This window comes from Strix aluco, chromosome 2, assembly GCF_031877795.1.
Source record: "Strix aluco isolate bStrAlu1 chromosome 2, bStrAlu1.hap1, whole genome shotgun sequence".
Taxonomy (NCBI): domain Eukaryota; kingdom Metazoa; phylum Chordata; class Aves; order Strigiformes; family Strigidae; genus Strix; species Strix aluco.
Window position 1 is genome coordinate 111,655,697 of NC_133932.1, and position 21,049 is coordinate 111,676,745.

Here is a 21,049-nt window from a genome sequence, read left to right on the forward strand (position 1 = left end):
CTTAAGACAAGTATTAGGAGAATAAGCCTGTGAAAAGCTAAGAGTACTGAAACATGCCCATGTTGTTTTCTTGATATATCTTTCCACTCTTTAAAAATACATATCTATAGCTTAATTTTATTTTTTGTTTGGCGGGGGTGGCGGAAGAGAGACGTTACAATTTCTGACATGTCACCTGCCAGATTGATGCTTTAGCTGATGTTCAGTCACTATCCTAGAGGGATCTGTGAGCCTGCTAAAAGTTCTAGTTTTGAAACCCTCTTGGTTGCTAGTAAGTAGGACTGCATAAATAAGGTATACAGACATGGAAAAGAAACAGTAATATAGGAATGAGGAAGAGTAGAAATAAAATAATTGAGGTTTCTGCCTCTACCAAGTAACAGTTAAGAATACCAGGAGAGCTTTTAAAATACAACTCAAATAGATTAAAAATAGAAGTGCTGATTTTGCTGTGCCCTTAATCAGGTGGAACAGATAAGAACCTCTTTTGATGGCCTTTCAATTTTTATTCTGTAGTTGAGTGGAAAAGTCTACCTGTATATAACTTTAGAAAAGAAAAAAGGAAACATTCACATTGTATCACTGCACATGTAACTTTTTATGTTAACCGCAGTATGGATACAGTAATGACAGGACAATTTCTAATACCATGAATCTGATACTCTTTTTTTAGATCATCAGTCTTTTCTGGAGGATGACAAAGGTTGAGTGAGCCTACAGTCTGAATTATGGCTCAGCTTTGGAAACAGCTGTTAGGAGCTAGTGGAGGTTATGTTTAACTTTACTGTTAAATACCATATAGGAAACTGTGTTGGCCTTTCAGAATTGCCTTGTTACACAAATCGAATGAGTGTATAAGCAGTCGCTGCAGTTTGATAAGAGGATCCTAATAAAACAAAGTGCTCCAGCTTGAAAATTTAACTTCAGTCTGTCAACTCCATTTCCTTGCAAACTCTTCCATTTGTACCTCTATCCCTCAAAGAAGAAAGCCAACACAAGTTCCTGAATGACACATGCTGGATTCTTGCTTGTGTCATTTGAATTTATCTCTTCTCCAAGCTGTGTAAATTCTGAATTGCATAAATGAAATAAAATCATTTCCCTAGTAGGGAAAGTGAAATCAAGTGTCTAACAAGAAAGGGCAGGATGTAGAATTGTGGATAAGTAGCAGGTTTGCATACATTTTTTATTGTTTCTTTCCAGATGAAACAGTTTATAAATAAATTTGGAGCTTATGTGTCAGGTTAGTATAGTGTCTGAATTTAAAAAGAAAACAATTGCATCATTTCTCTTTCTATACATTGAATTCCATTGGTTTCTATTCTTTTGGCATGAAGATTGTGGATTTGATGTTTCTCCATGAAGTAATTTTTTTGCCAGCTCTGTACTGTTTACGTGAAAAATTTTTTCCCTATCTCAGCTGAATGGGCCAAGAAATGAAAGCGATTAAACAGAAGAAAATCAGAAACATTTTTCTCTGGATAGATTTGGGAGAGGGAGTTTCAGTGTAACCTTTTGCTTCTCTCTAAATTGAATAACAACCAAAAAAAAGAGTGTGTTCTTAAAAGTTGCATCAAAATATTACTGTTTTAAACCAGCTGTCCTCCACTTTACCTTTTGTCCTCTGGAGGTGTACCATTTTGTAGTATTGACTCACTTATTTCTTCAACACTGTTACATATGACAGGATTTTTTTGAGCCCTTCAAAGTCCTTCAAAGCTAATACCTGCACTGGACTGTTGTCTTTATTTTACCATTAACCATGATGATCTTTAGGCTAAGAAATTGACTGTGTCAGGAATTCATGACGGCTGTCTTGAAAAGGTTATTTATAATCAAACTTAATACTAGTATGGGCTCCAAAAGACGTGAGCATGGTTGCTTAACTGTTTAGTTTTGGTTTTAATGCTATTTCTCCTTGCTGAGTTTAACTTCATCTTACATGTATTACTGACACACATAGCTTTTTATGTTTTTTAAATTCTGTAGAATTCTTCGGAATAGGGAAAATCTTAGGAGGCATCATTTAAAGATATTAATAATTACCTTATCCTGAGCCTCCTTCCTGAATTTACAATTTGTTTACTAATTATAATCTTCACTTCATTAAGCCCACTTCTAAAAGAGCAGAACTCTGCATGAGATCCAAACTTAGTGTTACACCTGTGTGCATTTCTGTTACTTGCATTTCATCCAGATGCTTCCTTCATGCTAGGAAAATACAAAGGAATCTATTGTTGAGAGACTTTGTAGACTCCATGTGCTGTAATAAAGATTTTGAGAGGTTTAGAAAATATAGTGTAGTGTTTGGGGTTTAAGATTCAGGAATCTGAATTGCATTAACAAACTTCCTAGTCATACTAATTTCTAAAAAGTTTCTTTTCGTAACTGCTGATACTGGTAGTCCACAAGAATAATTACTGCTGTTTAGCTGGAGTGGGATTTTAAGATTAATTTACGACAAAGGTGAGTATGGGGAGAGAGAAATTACAGTAATATTTATTTTACTGCCTTTTTTCCATGCATTTAGCACAATTTCCACTGAGATACAAACTATTTACAAAACAGTTGCTAAATAAATCTCCCAGTGAGACATGGATGAAACTCTATAGCACTAATGTTTCTATTCACATCAATGAGATGTGTGGTGTGCTGGCCATCTGTTATATAAACCTGAATAGGATCTGAAATCCTTACACCAAAGATCTGATTTTTTTTTTTATGCCATCGCTTTTATGGAGGTGTGCCGTAAAAATGGCCATGTGCTGGCAACCTGTGCAACTGGACTCCTTTAAGACTGGGTAAAAGTGATGACATTTCAAGCACCTCAGCATCTCTTAAAATTAAAACAGCTAATTGCATTAAGGTCTGTGTGTTGAAGAGATTATACTCTTGCTTAGAGTTTGTTTTTCCCCCCTCCCCATCTGCAATATCCCTGATGGGGTCCACAGCTGTGAGAGGAACAGTGTGCACGACAGACTGCCTCACGATTGGCAAGCCAACTGGAAAGAACACTGAGACCCACAAGGATTGCTGGACCCGGAGGGCTTTCAGCGTGTGAGAACAACGAGCTAATTAAAGTCTAAATAAATGGAATGTCCTTCTAGCTGAAGTAAAGATAAATAAATAAATGCCTACGTTTGTTCCAGAGGACTGAATAAAGATTAAAATATTAGTGTTGTGTTTACCTAGTAATGTCTCTTTAATTGTTAAAGGAGGTCTGTCAGCAGACTTGGTGAATATATCCAAATGTACAGTTCCTGGTTTGTTTTTAATCTTCTGTTTTAATAGGAGGGGTTCAGCAAAGGTAATGAAAAATATGTGCTTTCTTCATAATTTTCAATTTGTTTAAAAATTTTAAAGCTTAACGTTTTAAAATCTCAGTATGTATTTTTAGCAAATGTCTTCTTAGCTACTGCTTCCTTGTCACTGGTGAGCTCTGCTTCTGCTCACATGCTGGTACTTCACACTCAGATCTCGCTGAAGGGGCTGTAGGCTTTGTTTGCACACCTATGGTACAGTATGTGCTACTAATGCATCACTTTAGTTCTTCAGTTATGAATATCATCTTAGCATTCCCATCTTTGTAGTGTCAATAAGAAAAGAAATATGACACTTAAAAAATTGATCTCATACTGATATTTTATTCCTTTTCAATTTTCTATGGGCCACTTTTTTTTTCAGTTTGTTTAACTAAACCTAGGTTAAATACATATTTAGGGAACTATACCTAAGGCAAATATTTAGGAGTGAATTTAATTTCAGTCGTGTGTAGGCCATTAAGGCTATTTGTATTTAAAGTCAAGCACTTGCTGAAGTTCTTTGCTGAAGTGAGCCTTCAAAGGAGTCTAATTTTGGAAGGTCTGAGCAATCGCAGTTCTCAGCTAAACCTTGTCTTGAGGGTTCTTGAGAAAGTAGGTTCCCAAATAGAAATTTGAGTCTCTCTAGGCACCCATTCTGAGAAGATGTGGCCAGTGAGTTAGGTCTCGATTTTCACATCTCCCATTCTCACAACTGAGAACAATGGGTGCAACACTCCATAGAGACCATCAGACTGCTGAATAAAGCTGCAGTGCTGTGTAGTCAGCAGTCTTGACCTAATATCTGTTGAAAAGTGTAATCTCACTATTTAAAATTTAAAAAAATGAATAAAGTAGTTGTTTGATAGTCTATTGAAAATTTAGCGCTAACCTTTTTGTGTTGTACCCCTTAAATGTTGTAAAGATTCATTCCTGGTTGTATATGTAACAAATATTAAACATTTAAATTGTAATTACTTTAAGAAAATACTGTGAAGTGGGAAAAGAAGTAAGAAATTGGATGCCTGGTCTAGGAAAACAGACACATTAGAATGGGTAGAGAAAATGTTTTTCTGCTTATTTTACAAGCAGGAGTGTAAAGGAAACAATTCTCTTATTACATGTGTATAAAAATAGGCTTTGAGAGTGGCTTCTCCAGGCATGAGAACTCCTAGCATTTTCCTGTTACCTTGATCCTCATCTGCTCATTTGTTCAAAAATGAACCTGAGAGGTAAGTTTTTACTGAGACATCCTGCAGAGTTTAGCACAGGAATAGCACATACATAAACACATCCTAATCATGAAACAAGGGCAGCAATATCTTAGTGAACTGTATAAAATCAGCCAGTGCTCACTTCTGTGGTCAAGAGGCAGCAAAAGTAGTCCAAAAACTGATTAATGCAACTTTTAATTCTGGTCAAAACTCAGAAGAAATGCTTGGATGGATGAAAAGAATGAGCTGGGATTGATTAAAAGAAAAAACTGGCAAAGAATCTCTTGGTAGATGGGATGTGCAAGCTCTCGGAATTATTTAGTGAAAAGTAAGCCAAGTTCAGCCTTTGTCTAAATCATCTGACCTTAGTCTATTGTGGGAGAAATTAAAAGTTAGTCTGTTCAAATGAACTCAGCATACTGGCCAGCTTTTAACTCTGCTGACTGCCTTCTCCCTGCCTCCGTACTCTGCAAAAATCCCAACTACTCCATTGTTAGTTATTCTTGCTCCAGTCATCGACTGTGCTTTGCAGTGGCAAAGGAGAGAGATCATTCCAATGAAGCTGTATTAAATTTGTAAAGTGGATTGGCACCTTGCAAACACAGATAAGGAACTGATAGTGTTAGTTACATGCAGTACAGCCTGAAATTTATGTAATATATAGATTGAAGGAGGTAATTAAATACCACAGCACTTTGTAACCTTTCAGCACGTGAACTATGTGAACCTGAGAAAGTTTTAGTTTTGGAAATCCTCTGAATACTTCTCACTTATCTTGCCACAGGAGGACCTGAGGAAATGCTCAGTTTTGCTGTAAGTTTAAAGGGCCACTATTACATTTGTAGCTTCTTCTGATTTCTTTTGAAGATGGGAGAATCCTGAAGATATGTTTGTATAATCGTTATGCAGCACAGGATAAAAGTTTTGGGTGAAATCCAGTCCATATCATATGTCTGTGTAGTTTCATCCATCTAGATGCGTGGTGAAGCAGTCTTCATAAAGTACATGCCTAGAGTCCATATGTAACTGATAGACATTGATAGGTGCTTTGGAAGGCTTCCCTAGTGAGATCCTGCCTGCTATACTTTTGGCATCCAAGCTGGGTGGCTACAAGTCTCCTTCTAGAGACTACAGACATACCGTCCTCCCCCCATTAACTGTATAGGCAAATATAGACACTTGCTGTACAAGTACTTAAAACAGAGGTACAGACTCGTGCCTCAAGTGAGTTATATACAATCAAATGCTTTTCCGAAAAAGCAAATGTTATTCACCCTGACCTTTTATTTTCTCCATACATTGCCATAATGATTTCTCCCTTCTAGAACTGGAAAGGATTTCACCAGAGGGAAGTTTGCAAAAGTGAGGAATTCTGCCCATAACAAAGCCAACTTCAGTCAAAACAGATGTTTGTGCTTCTAGTGCCTGCTGGGTTAATGGTGTCACTGAGAAAACAGTCTCCTGCCTGCAGAGGGCATAGAGCTCCTTAGTTTTCCCTGCCAAAATGTGTGTATAATAGGGAGAAAGTAATGGACCATACATAAAAGCATTGGATCGGGGATATCACCATGTACCAAAATGTGTAATTTCAGTGGAAAAATTGGACTCTTCCCAAGCATCCACATTTCCCTCCACCAGAATAAATTGATACTTTACATAGGGAACACTCTGGGATGTGTGTCCAGCAGGAATGTGCTGCAGATACTCATGCTTCTTAAAAACCATCTGTTTTCATTTGTGTCTCTCCATTTCCAGAGTTCCCAGCACAGTGGCTCCTCTACCTCATTAGCATCCACCAAAGTTTGCAGCTCTATGGATGAAAATGATGGACCTGCAGAAGGTAACATTCGAAGGCTGACATTTCAAAGCAGTCAATGTAGTGATAACAGCAGCTGTGTAGGAAATGAGTCATTCTTCCTGCCGGAGAAGGTGGGAGCGTTGCGGGCTGGATGACTCTCTTTGAGGAGGCTCATCAGTCTTAGCAAAGCAGTTAGGTTCACTCTGGATCAGATTTGGTCTGGACATCGCTAGTCAGAGGTGTTTTTGTCGCTGGATACTCAAGATCCTAGTTTTGCAGGTGACGTAGTGCTGACTGGATTATTCCAGTAATTTTTTGTCTCATCTGTTATGGTACTAAAGAACATACTGCAGTCCTGAGTCTTTACTTAGAAATGATTAGTCTCACCCCGTACTAAGGCTTTGAGCAAGTTGGCTAAGGGATACTGCCTGCTCGAATACTGCCAGTTCACACGTACATATATGTAAGTGTGTGTGTATATTCCCATCTGAGAGTAACTCTTCATGCTGCCTGTGAATTCAGGCAAATCCCAGCCTCCTTGTAGCATAACATTCACTTTTAATGCTAAAATGGAACAAAGGACAGATAAAGATACAGTTAAAAGTACTGTCTTAAAGAGTGTAAATTCAAGTCACATTTCTGAGAGGCATTTTTTTTACGTTACGATATTTATATAGTAGTTTGTATCAGCTGCAGTTTATAGTCAGCTTTTAGAGGCATGTTAGGTATTTGTAACACGCTATTTCAAATACATTTAAAAATAATAGTACATGAATGAGCACTAAAACACATGAAACTACAAGTTTTTCTTATGCTTAGACACTGTGTAATGCAATTTTACCTAAACATCTGGTGCCCAGGTTGCATGTGAGGTAGTATTATTGAGAACATTTGTTTAAAAACTAAATATTTAATATTGGGGGAGGGGGAGAACTAGCACTTAGCACATGAGGAGTTTTATGGATGTCTCAGTTTACAGGATGTAATAAAATAAGTGCTTGAGTGTTGGACTTCTTTGGTACATATATTTAATCATGCTGTGTCAAGGAGTTCCAACCCTTTTGGAGGCTGGTCTGCGCTTGTGCAGATCACAGAGGCCTTTTCATAATTAAAAAAATACAATTTTGGTTTTGTCCTGGGGGCATATTGCAGTGGGAACGGTAAACTATGTAACACTCGAATGGTGGTATGTTTGAGCCCCCAGAAGTCTTATTTTTCATTATTGTATCTGTGTGAAACCTGTTGAGTATATACAATGTCAGCAGCATGGTTTCACTGTACAGTAAGTGAGATACCGACTCTGAATGGTTTCCAGGCTCCTAAACCGTAGACTTAAAATGCATGTTATGTGCAACATCTGTGTTTCCTTCACTAACAATAAAAATGTACTAATGATTCTTTCAGAAGTGTTGGAGGAAGGTTTCCAGGTTCCAGCATCGATAGCAGAGCGATATAAAGTTGGAAGGACTATAGGAGATGGAAATTTTGCTATTGTGAAGGAGTGTATAGAAAGGTGAGGAGGATAATATGCTTATTACTGTAAAAATAACCATTAATGTCATGCTTTTTCTAGATCATGTCTTTATTTGTAGAATATAGGACATGTAATAAGGTAATGTCTCAATGCCAGATGGAGAAACTAGTCTAATGCCCTCTCGTATTAAAAAAAAAGTGAGTCCAGGGGACAACTATGAATTTAATACTTTGTGGGTTTTATATGGTTTGGTTTTTTTCTCCTGCACTCCACATGATTTTACCAGTTCTTTGCATTAAATCTTTCTTCTTGCACTGAAATAACATCTTTTCTTGCAGTATATTCTCACAACTCTCCCTTTAAATTAGACCAATGAAACATTTCACATGTAGGAGCATTCTGTAAAGATGTCAGGAAGTTTTTTATGTGTGGTGTAGTGGTGGTAGTCAGCACAAAGAGTTGACTTTGGATCCATCTATTCTGCCTCTGACACTGAGGAGTAACCTCCTCTATGTTTATCTTCAATTAAATGAGCACCTAACTCCTGCTTGCCTACTTTATGCCATTATATGAACTCTATCCAACTTTAGGAGCCTGCACTGCAGACATCAAAATCTAACTTCTTGAGTGCCCTTTACCGTTAAGAGGTGAGAACAGTCACCCTTAAAGACTGATTTTAAACATCCTCCAGATTAGAGAAGTCACAAGTCACCTCAAATGGCAGCGTTGCTGAAAGTGTCCAGGTTGACTAGCTCAGGCGTCGGTTTCTAAATCTGGTCAGGCAGGTCATGAACCAGGTTTGAGCTGGCTCTACCCAACATTAAGAGTGTAAAAAATAGGGAACAAAGGCATAAATGCTCTGAGCAGAACTGCAGGTGATATTGTTAAAAATAGGAAAATACGGGGTAAAAGAAGGCAGAAAGTACCTGTATGTGAAATGATTGTAAGATTGCTCATGTTAGATCGTAGCAATGCAGAGAGGGCAAAAAACTGCCAGAGCTAGAGATATGCAAAAGAAAGAACAATAGAGATGTCAAGGTCTAATAATGAAATTCCACACGTGAAGTTTTATATTCCTTATTACCATTTCCTAGAGAGAAGACTTACAGAAGACTGTAACCTCACCTTTTGGCTCTAAGAAAGAACTTCTGCTCTTTAGCCTGTAAGAATGTGATATTAACCCTAGAGAGTAAGTCAAGATTAGATCTCATGGCAGATGATGATAAATTAGCTTGGCTGGTTTTAAAGTAGAGTCTCTTTGGAAAAAGACAGGACCTGCTCTGCATCTGAAAGAGTCTGGCAAGTCAGAGACCATGAAGACAGCTGTTGGGAGAAGGGGGAAGAGTGGATTTTGTATCAGTTGACAATGTGCTTGTGGGACTTGGCCAAAGCTCTTGTGAGGCCTTTAGAGCTCTGTCAGAGTGAGTTCATGGTGGAGCTGGTCATCTGGAGGGTGATAGCTGTTCAGATCAAACCCCAGAGTCTGAACACAGAACTGGGGAATATGGAAACCTAAAGGAAGCAAAGCAAAACAATATGAAAACAAGAAAGCACCGTAGAACCCTATGGAGAGTGCATGACTGATGAAAAACATGGGTGAAAACATATTACTAAGAAAAGATGAAAAGGCAAGCTAAAAGTAAGTGAGTAGTGACAGAGAGAAACAGATTACAAGGCAAAATAAAAAACAGTTAAGGTTTTGATACACTGTCATTCAGCTGAAAATGCCAGTTGTGCTGAGAGACAGTTCAAATGTGCTAGTGTGCATTTTACAACTCTTTCTCAAGCTGAGAGAAAAGACATGAACAAAATTAAATACAGGTCCCACCACACCTAAAAATAGTACTGATTACAATATCCTCAAGAGCTTAAATGAAAACTGTTTCCTGTCCTCTTGTCTATCCCACTGGTCCCAGAAGTATCCGATAACACAACATATCTAATGAGTCTGTGCTCAAATAGCATGATTACTCAGGTATTCCCAGATATATACTCTTAAGCTCTCCATTGTGTAGATCCCATTTATATCAGAGAGTTACTACTTTGGGAGAGCTTGAAAATTAAAGTAGAATTATTTCTGTTAAATTTCCACTTCTAAAGCAGTATACCCTTACCATCACAAGTGTGGAAAGAGAAATTAAAAGTTCAGAGAGTAAATTAAAGCCAGTACATGTAAAACCCCTTCAAAAACATTCTTCACAGTCTTTCTAAGCAAAAAACACTTCACTTCAAAGTCTGATATGTCCATCATTTGCAGAGCCAGAATTGATGGGGTGATATTTGGGACAGAGGACTTTTCCGCTTTCTTCTGATGTACAATTCCTGTGTGCATTACACTTCAAAGGAATAGTGCCATGAGGTGTTAAGCAAGTAGGAATGGGTCCTGTTACACATCTTCACTGATCACATGGATACTTCTACTCCATAGCTGTGGAGACCAGCCCATGTGCACTGGTTAGCCACTCTAACACTTCAGATGCGTTCACAGGCGTTTTCCTCTGGCAACAAACAGTCCAAATAGAAACAAATACCATCTTCAAAATTTTCACGTGAGGACTTCTGAATCCCATTCTATGTATGGATGAATGCATGGACATACACACTCACACACACACAAATACATTTAATGCACACACAAAAATAATGAAGATAGATTTTTGTCTCCAGTGCAATGGAAATCTCTGTGAATTTTGCAAAAAGTTAAAACAGCCAGGGAACATGGCACAGAGCCCTGTTATGAACTAGGGGTCTAACTCTGTGCCCTGCGGTAGTGCTGTGGGTCCAGAATTTTATCCAGCCATAATGTGTTTCCTACTTTGTGTGGCACCTTTTTATTGTTTGGGCTGAGTGATAGGTGAGAGGTGATATGCCTGTTTCACTGTGAGTTTCTGGCATGGCCATGCATATTTTTTGGCAGGTGTGTAACTTGCAGCACTGTTGACAGCCTGCGGTTCTGCAGCTTTTTAGGGGAAAGGATTTGCATTATCTTAGCTTTAATTTTCTTTTTACCAAAACAAAGAGCAGTCAGAGTTGTCATCTGCTCGTTACATATCTGCTCCGTCATATGTGCAATTTGTCCTGCGGTGTTTTCATATGTGTTCGTTTTTAACTTTCAGATACTTCCAAATTCTGACATTTCCTCACTAGCTCAGATTTCCCAGTGTTTTGGAGTACATGGAGTCTCCTATGGCCAACAAAAACCATCAATTTCCTTTCTCATGACAGAAAGGAAGCATTCCTAGGGCAACCAAGCAGCTTGAAAGAGACTCCTATTGAAAGAGGGCATATTTTATCTGAGTTTGAACCCCAGATATGTTAATTTCTAATATTCCTTCTCCTACCTCCTCCTTCCATTCCCCAAAAATAGTGTCCATATCTCTTCCAGTCCCCTCACTGAGCTGGGACTGTAGCCACCAAAGAGCAGCACCGGGAAGGGGCACCGCACATGGAGTGCAGCCCATTTCTGTGGCTGTAGCATTAAACCCATTTGTGGGGGAGTACAAATATGCGAAGTTTTGATTTTTTCTCTGCTTGTCTCAAACAGCCATGCTGTACTTTTTTCTGAAGTCATAAACTTAATGATCCAGTGTGATTTCTTTGCACAGCCTTTTAACTGATGTCTTAATACAGGCTGTCTTTGCTCCCTGATGACCTGGGAACTCAAACAGAGTTAATATTTTGGGATTTTTTCTTTCTTTTCACTGAAGTCCCCATTTTCCTTTAATACCTACTGGTATATCATTGGCGGAGGAGTTCTCTATGCTTAAATGTGGCAATGAAAATGCCCAGTCATTTTCCTAATGCAGTGCTTTCAGTTTATGACTCACTTTGCATGTCCTATTTGACAGACTGTGCACACTTTTAGGCATGTTTATTTATGTATTTAACTTATTATATATCAATATAATGTATCAGTTTAACTATGTTTTACTAAACAAAGAATGAAAAAAATCCCCCAATATGCTTCAGAGGTTATTTTTTTCTTTATTTTTAACCAAACGTATGCCTAAGGGCAATGTAATAGACTTTTGTAAACTGTTTAGATTTTTATTACAAAATGAAAGCGTTTCAGTAAGAGCTTTTCCTTATATTACCCATTCTCCATTTAACCTTATAGTGAAACTAGAGCTTGTGAACAGAGCTTATTGGTTTCATCCTTACAGACTACTTTTGGTTTTGTAACTTGATCAAGAAATGGAAATTGATACTGTTAACTTGTACAAGCTTATTTTTCTATGTTAGCATTCTGCATAGTAAATATCCGTATATATGTGGTAGTGATAAATATTATATGGTTTTAAAAAAAAACACTTAGAAGGAAATGTGTTTTCATCCTGAAATAATTCTCTATAATTTCTTACTGTCTCCAGAACCTTTCATATTCTGTCCTATAAACATTGTATTTAACTCTGCTAAATATCATAAACTTATGAATACATAAAACATTATTCTAAGGGCTGACTTTTTTGTCATTGCAGTTGTGAGTGCAGATATGCAAACAAATGAATTTTCATTTTAAGTAAAAAGTAAAACTATTTTCCATAGCTTGTGTTTTTTGTATAATACAAAAAAACCCTTTTTGTTTTTGAAAATACTTGGATCTGTAAATACGATATAATAGTTTTACATAAAACTGCAGAAGTAACAATTACCACTATAAAATTAAAAACTCAAGATATTTTGTTTTTAAAAAATTGAAATTATTTCATTTTTTAAAAAAAAATGCTTAATGCTTTTTTCTCAGGCACATGTATTCAATAAATTTGGCTTAAGTTCACAATTCCAGTCAAATCCAAGCTTCATTTCTTGACAAAACAAATACTTGGATAAAATTCTTGCCCAGACCTACTGTGCTCAAATGACAAATATAAACTCGACTGAGACAAATATTTAATGTGATTGAACATATGATTTTTTTCTTTTCTCTTTCCTTAGATCAACTGGTAGAGAATATGCTCTGAAAATAATCAAAAAAAGTAAATGTAGAGGAAAAGTAAGTACAAAAAAAATCATATAAAACCAAAAGATTTTTTTTTTAAGAAACATTTTGTGAGAGAACAGTTTGGGAAGCTGTCAGTGTTTGTCTTCTTCCTGTCAAGTGTTAGAATCTTTTTGGTTGAAGCCTTTGCCTGCCCTCTGGAGACCCTTGGTGTATCAGTATAAAACACTGCAATGTGTCCTTCTAGATGCATGTGTTGATTCTCCAGTTGGTTCGTTGTGTGTGGGCACTCCCCTTGCTCTTCACCCCTGTAATTATCATAGAATCATAGAATGGTTTGGGTTGGAAGGGACCTTAAAGATCATCTAGTTCCAACCCCCCTGCCATGGGCAGGGACACCTTCCACTAGACCAGGTTGCTCAAAGCCCCATCCAGCCTGGTCTTGAACAACTTGTCTGGGCAACCTGTGCCAGTGTCTCACCACCCTCACAGGAAAGAATTTCTTCCTGATATCTAATCTGAATCTACCCTCTTTCAGTTTAAAACTGTTAACCCTCATCCTGTTACTACAGTCCCTGATAAAGAGTCCCTCCCCATCTTTCCTGTAGACCCCCTTTAAGTACTGGAAGGCCACTATAAGGTCTCACTGGAGCCTTCTCTAGATGGAACAACCCCAACACTCAGCCTGTCCTCATAAGGGAGGTGCTTCAGCCTCCCCAGTCATCTTCATGGCCCTCCTCTGGAACCACTCGAGCAGGTCCATGTCCTTCTTATATTGGGGGCCCCAGAGCTGGACACAGCACTCCAGGTGGGGTCTCATGAGAGCAGAGTAGAGGGGGAGAATCACCTCCCTAGACCTGCTGGTCACACTTCTCTTGATACAGCCCAGGATATGGTTGTCTTTTGGGGCTGCAAGCACACATTGCTGGCTCATAGTCAGTTTTCCATCCACTAATACCCCCAAGTCTTTCTCCACAGGACTGAACAACCCTGTCCTCTAACTTTCATAATTTCAGATGCTATAGAAAACAGAAAAATACACTAATTATAACAACACTGGTCACTATGTCTAAACAGTATGCAAGGTTAATCAAATCGATATCAGTTTTATACCAAGTGACTGTTAGCTTTTGAAATCTATAACAAAAGATTCTCTGAGAAGATGCTATCACATTTTTAAATCAGAAGATTCTGCATCAGAGAAAAAATTTTATAAAATTTTCCTGCGTCAGAAACATGTCTTTTCCTCCATCTCTTTTTCTGCATTCTACTCTCTGTTCTTTCAGTTATTACACTGATGTTATTTCTAGACATATTCCTTCCATACTTCTGGAGGAAACCTTCGTTACCTTTCCAAAAACCCTGGAGAATCCATGCAGGTCCAAATTCTCTCTGCTTTTTCCACTGTGAAAGTTTTTTTCTCACCAACCCATAGTCATTAAAGATTTCTTTTGTGTGGCAGGAGCACATGATCCAGAACGAGGTATCTATTTTAAGACGAGTCAAGCATCCCAATATTGTACTTCTAATTGAGGAGATGGACATGCCAACTGAGTTGTACCTTGTCATGGAACTTGTAAAGGTGAGTATTTTAGAGACAAGCTGTTTATTAAGAATTCTTTCAACCATATTGAGAAATTTCATTGGTACAAACACTTACTAAAAATCATGTAATCACAGAATAATTTAGAATGAAAGGGGTCTCTGAAGGTAGTCTTGTCCAGCACCCTACTGAAAGATGTGTAACCCACTGTCAGATATTTTTTTATAGCTTTCAAATATTTCAAATATTTGTCTAACTTTCTGTAGGACTGTCCTGGTTTCGGCACTCAGAAGTGCCCTATGGACAGTAGTTTGGAGATCACCAGTTTTATTTGCTCCCCCAAAAGAAGTCTCTAAAAAGTTTTATCTTAAAGAAAAGCATCTGCCTTGAGGTGAATTGAAAATAGACCCAGTCCAAATAGCCGTAAATGCCAGCCTTCAAAATTCAATATTCTCTAATAAAATAGTTTAATTGAATGTTATTAATTTATGTTAAATTTAAACAATATTACCTGTCTTTTTTCTCTCCTGATTTATATTAACACATTGTCAGGCTTGCCTCCTTGATAATAATCTAAATGTAAGCTGGAGGAGGGGAAAGTGAAAGAGAAAAACTTGATATTTAAAGCATGGTTCTATTCTGAAAAGTAGGTTTGCGAACGCAGTGTTTTACATTTGGGACCCTATTTATTTCTTCGTAGTAACTTTCAGATCTCATGCATTTATTTCACTCACTGGTGGAATTACATATTCAAAATGGGTTATGAAACTCAGACCAGGTCATCTCTTGCCCCCATACTGTCAACAGTGCAGTGCAAGAAGTATGAATTTAGCTCTCAGTTCTGGTACTAATACACAAGTATGTCACCATGCATAAAAGGTAGTAAAATTCCATTTGAGTAAATTGTACAAATTAGGACAGAAAACTGTTGAGGACATCTTGTCCTCCATACTTACTTTAACAGAATACACCCGTTTTTCACATTCACTAGTATGATTAGTGATTCTCCTTCCCTTCTCAACTATCCTGTGGGAAGGACATCTTTCCAGCAGCTACCTCCATTTCCGTATTTTGATCAGCATGTTCTTCTGGGGCAGCCTATCATGCCTACACCTGGGAAATCCACAGTTTTAAGTGATTAAGGACAAAGATTACAATAAAGCTGTGCAGCAGCGGCGTTTTTGTGCAGGCCTGTTGTATGTGCATGCTCAACACTTGTGAGTAAATCAGGCACTCTGAACCCTGGCACCCTGATCAATTCCACTTAAATTAAAAGTGTGGTCACCTTCGGTAGACATCCTCTCTGTCCATGGTTAGAAACAGGCACCACAAGAAGTCATGAGAAAAAGTGATTTTGGCAAGCAGGGTCGTTATCTTCTTTGCTGTGGTTGTAGGTGGAGATTAGGGGATGCTCTTAATGTAGGCACCTCATTGAGGTGTTAGATAGGATGATTCCAGGTCCAAGTATTTCTTAAAGAACTTCTCAATCGCTGGGCTGGAATACGAAAGCAAGGAGAATGAAAAGATTTTTGGTTTATTCCATTATCCCCTGTGCTCCATGGCAGCAATGGTGGTGCAAGCTGTGTTCCCAGTGCAGAGCTGGGTGGCTGTCAAGGGTGGCCTGTGGGTGGATGGCCACATATTTTTCCTGTCCTTGTGGCAGGCTGGGACAGCCTTGTTATCCCTGAGAAGCTCAGCCCATGCCCCACATCTTAGGAGATAGCAACATTGTCCTCTGTGTTTTGAGCCTGCCAGATGTCCTACATGGCTTAAGTGGTGCTATGGAGGTTATGGTCTCACTAACACTAGTGTCCACCATCTCCAAGCTCTGAGGAAGCACACTGGGACGTGCTGGTGGCAAGGACCTGACGGGGTGCCCAGCATCCCCATTTTGTCTGTGATGGAGAGGCTAAATCCTAAGAAAAATGGAAAGTACTGGCACTCTTCCATGCCACGAATCTCTCTGTGTAACCAGTCCCAGAAGAATTTCCCCATGTTCTTCGTAGTCACAGCCCTCTCTCGCACTGAGGAGTGCAATGTGGAATAGCACAGCTTCAGATCAGATGCCATTAGCCATCTAACACTATTTTAATCATAATTATTGCTCTTTCCTATGATAAGTAATCTCACTCTGAGATCGATGCTGCTGCGGATTTTTCCAGTGTCCATGAGAGCTTGTTCAAAGGTACCTCAGTACTCTTGCACAGCATTGCAATCTAATGTAGCCACAGCTTCAGCCTTCATTGAGAAATCCTTCATCTTGGCCCCGTGAGGTGTGCTAAGAAGTAAAAGCTGTGCCTTGTCTAACATGCCAAGACATAAGCACATAGCTGGTTTTATGGGTGCAACCTGCTGTGCTGTTCATACTTGGAAAATATTCAAACTGTAGTCTCTAGTGGATTTTTAATCAAAGTCCTACACAGCTAAATAAGAGAGGAGGGGACTGACAACTCTTACAAAATAACTAGCCTAAAAGATGTATATAAATAAAACCACCTATTATATTCACTTTCCGGAAAAATCTGTCTTCTTGCACTCTTTCTTGTTTACTCTTCAGGGTTACTGCACATACTGAGATATTTGTGCTTTTAGTTATGCTATAGAAGGGTTTTATAGACATCTCTGTAGTACAGATATCCTAGAGAGCACTGTTTTAATGTTCTTTACTTTTATGTGGAATAATAGAAGAAATTTAGAAGTACCCTGATCCTGGGAAGTCAACTTTGTTTCTTTGAAGCAAACATCTATTCCTTAATGTTTAATCTGGAAAAAAAGCCTTGTTATACTCTATGGGCACCAGGGAAGGTATTTCTGGAAATACATTAATTGTTAATTCACCAATCCTGTCTGTTACCATTTCATAGCATGCACTGTTAGAATTGATTAACCATCTGTTATTGACTGACTTTTGAAGACCTGACTTTAAATCAAACTCACAGACAGGAAAGAAATTCAAGGAGAAAAGACTTGATACTGCAGAGCACGGTTTCAGTTAATACCACCCTGCATTAATTGGCAGTAACATGTTTGACATAAGTGGCTGCTGCAAATACTGCCCTCACTTCATGGCAGATAGGCCATTCATTGCTTTGTAAAGTGTAAGAAAAAGCACTTCATAAATACAAATATAAACACATTGCAAGTGGTGCTTGTAAAAGGAAGCAAGAACCTGGTTTCTGGCACGTTGCCTTTTTACACAGCGAAACAAAATTGTTATTCAAACCTAACAGGGGTTTGGCCAATTTAACAAGCAAGATTTATTGCAGAGTTTCCTTTACTGCTCCAGGATATGATTTCACTTTTGCAGAAGAAAAGAGAGATTATATCATTTACATAACAAGGTAATAAATAAATAATTGGTTACTGTACTTCCAAGTATACTTCCTCATGTGCACAGATGATAAAAACTGCATTCAGATGTTTCTGGTCCCATTTCACTCCAGAACAGGGGATTTAAGACTGAAATGTCATCCTGAACTCAACCCTTGTGCCTGAATAAATGATAGTGACCTGCTGTGTGAATTGGCTAAGCAGAACCTTCCAGGTTAAAGTGCTCTTCGGGGAAAGGGAAGTCTGAAAACAATTCTGCCTGATATAGCTGTCAGCTCTGTTAACTCTTTCCAGGATATTACCTCTCTTTTACCTGCAGAGAATCCCACAGACTAAATATATGCTCTCGTTCCTTAGCAGGCTACCTGGTAAGAAATTTTACTGAGTAAAGTAGACTGCTTAGATGGAGAAAATTATTCTGCTTCAGATTGGTTTGACTGTCTGTTAATGTGCTCTGCAGCCTCTATCTTGTTTTGAGTTTAGGTTTCTCCTGCACATGAACATTTGTACATTTGTACTTTTTCTTCTGACTTTAGGCCAAAATTTTACCTTCTCTTTTTAAGATTCAGCTTCATTCTTTCCTGCCTCTCATATCTCAGCTTGCACTGTTTTCTTTGTTTGGAGGCAGATCTTTTGCTGATGTTATTGACACTTCTTCTGAGCATCTGGAACATATTAGATAAGACCAACAATCTGTCTAATCCACTACCTCATGTTAAAAAGCAGCTGGTACAGGGTCTTCACAGGAAGGAGCTTAGGGAAGATAGATTATTTATCCCACATATTTTGCCACATGCTGATATCTAATACTTAGGGATCAGATAATGCCATGAAGTACATGGTATTGTACTTTTGCCAAATATTTGGCCTTGCTCTCTAATCCTCTATCTGGTTTAGCTTGGCCTTTTATCCCTCCTTTTCCTTGACACTATGTATCTTGATGTATCTTGATCAGTCACTAGCCAGAGCAAGAGGTTTTGATGTGGTCCAGATTTGACAATGGTTGGCTGCAAGCAGTTTCCAAAGCTGGGGTTTTGCATCTGCAATGGGAATAAACATGCACTGGTAGACTTCAGCTGCACCTCAACAATGCAAAATTTACAATAGTTTGTTTGGGGTTTAACAGGTAATGTCTGCTTTCTCAGATTTGAGTCTTCGGTCTTTCCCTTTTTCTCTGTAGCTGTGATTCCTGGAAAAAAATCTGGTTTTGTTTCTTTCCCCTCCTCCTTTCACTAAGAATTGAAAACAGTGTTTACTCTGGAGCTGAGCCTTAAAAAAACCCCAGCAAATAAATTGAGGCTGTTGATAAAATCATGAGAGTTGGCAAAGCTGGGACTCCTCTGTTGCCTTCAGAAAATACCTACTTTTTTTAAAAAATGCATTCTCCTGTGATTTTTTTTCTTCATGTTTTGACTGCAGCAGGGATTTTTTGCATTGTTTTTGCAGAATTATCTATCCCTCCTCTTTTTTTTTTCTATTGGTCTGTGTTTTCTTTGTGGTGCTGCTTTGATTTTGGATGAAGGCCCAATACTTGTGAGTAGTATCTCTCAAAAGATATTTGTTTTTTCCTCCACTCTGTCAGGCTTCCTTTTTAATCTCTTCTTTAAACTTATCTTTTGGTCTTTCTCCAAGTGCTTACATGTTCTTCTTCCCACTTGCCAGCTCAGCTCTGGAAATACAGTCCAAATGTCATGGCTGCCTCAGATCCTGGTGAAGATCATTTCAACTTTGACGACTTCCACTTAATTTTCCTTCTTTTCTTCTCTCTTGTTTTCTTGTGGTGGTTTGGTTTTTTTTTTTTTTCACTGGCAGTAGCTTTTAGCTGAATTAAACAGCACAAGCTGGAAATGGCACAAGCTGCCATCTGAATTTGTAGCTGTGGTGCAATACTAATGTTAATTCTTAAGTGTCTTCTAGTATGATTGTCTGACAAAGGTGCTGGAAAGTTCTTCAATATTAGCTGCAAGAAGCATTGCACTACCAAAAACTTCACATCTTATGTACAGCAAGTGTGTTCTAAAATCCACATTTCAAAGTTTTATGAGATGGAAACAGACTTTTAAAATACACTAGCAGTGATGACAGGTAGCTGGTTTGAGTTTTACTCAGAGTTCCTATATCCTTCTGGAGTTCAGTCAGGCTTTGGGCAAAAATTTGATATCAGCCTGTTTGTGATTATAATAAAGAGTGGCAAGAGCTGGTACACGGCATCATGACAGGCAAGCATGTAGGCATGCCAGAAATTTTCAACAGGGTCTCTGAACACACAGGTTGGCAAGTGCTGGACATGTTACAAAAGCAGCAGCAGGTGGGAACAGTTTGCAGTAGAGACTCTGGCCTCTTGGATAACCAACTAAGCCATGACAAATGGTTTTGAGTTAGTGATATGTTCAGCTGCCATTATGGGGGATGTCATCACAGTACCCATAGTTTATAGCTGCAAGGAAACTGTGCTGCTCCTCCCTCCTCCTGCTCCTCTATAAATGATGCTCCTTGATCTTCCCAAAATTTTCAGTCATTTCACAAGCAGTATTGCTCATATGCTATGGTCATTTTGCTCCAGGGAGGAGATCTTTTTGATGCTATTACTTCCACCAACAAATATACAGAGCGGGATGCCAGTGGGATGCTTTACAATCTGGCCAGTGCCATCAAATATCTTCACAGCCTGAACATTGTCCACAGGGATATCAAGCCGGAGAATCTACTGGTAAGTGAAGATTCAGCTTTCAGTACTGTTGATAACTTGGGAGTGTGTGAGAGAAGGCCTGCTCTTCTCCCTCCTTCCACATACCCACCAGGTTTATTTCAGTCTTTTAAGTCATTGGTCTTTTAATTTTAACCTTAGTATTGTAAAGCTCTCCTAAGAATAACAATTATCACAAAAACTACAGTAACATAAGCTGGTATGTCTAGACTGTTCCCCAGGAAACAGCAGCAGAGTTGTTCCAGTGATCACTAGAAGTGACCTTTTAGTAAGCTGCAGTATAATTTCGAGCTTCTCATAAATACAAAGGTGTTCTGTCCTCAATAGACTATTCTGTACTTCCGCAGCTACCTCAGTAATTAGCAGCAGTTCAGTTTTTACAAATATGGTGGGTGTAAATGTTGTGCCCTAATCATGTAGCACGTCAGAGCACAACCAGGAAGATACTTCAGTGTCCTTCCTTTCCATGCTCCATCTTCCAAATAATCCTATAGCACTTTTTATTAAGCCACTTTCCCAAATACACAGCCTAAATCTTCCTTTTCCTGACTGAATCTGTATGAGCCCTATCTACTGAAGACAATGAAAAACATACCCTGGCAGTTAGTCCTTCTTCTGAGAATTTTGCACTCGTGAATGCAGCAATTGTGTTCTCCAACTGACATAGTTTTATTTCTTCTGAGAAATTAATTTCCGATGATTATTTCACTGTTCTCTGAGCTTTCCTGAATTTGGTGACATGTTC

At 38.5% G+C, this 21,049-nt stretch overlaps 1 protein-coding gene across 3 annotated transcripts in view; it reads left to right on the plus strand.

Moving 5' to 3' along the window:
• DCLK1 (doublecortin like kinase 1) overlaps positions 1 to 21,049 on the plus strand; it is a 257,889-nt gene that overhangs the window by 201,231 nt on the left and 35,609 nt on the right. For all 3 annotated transcript variants that reach the window (XM_074815834.1, XM_074815833.1, XM_074815836.1), the window contains 5 exons: positions 6,269 to 6,353; positions 7,716 to 7,824; positions 12,721 to 12,778; positions 14,187 to 14,306; positions 20,161 to 20,307. In XM_074815834.1, the coding sequence (XP_074671935.1) occupies positions 6,269 to 6,353; positions 7,716 to 7,824; positions 12,721 to 12,778; positions 14,187 to 14,306; positions 20,161 to 20,307 (519 nt within the window). The remainder of the gene's footprint in view (positions 1 to 6,268; positions 6,354 to 7,715; positions 7,825 to 12,720; positions 12,779 to 14,186; positions 14,307 to 20,160; positions 20,308 to 21,049) is intronic.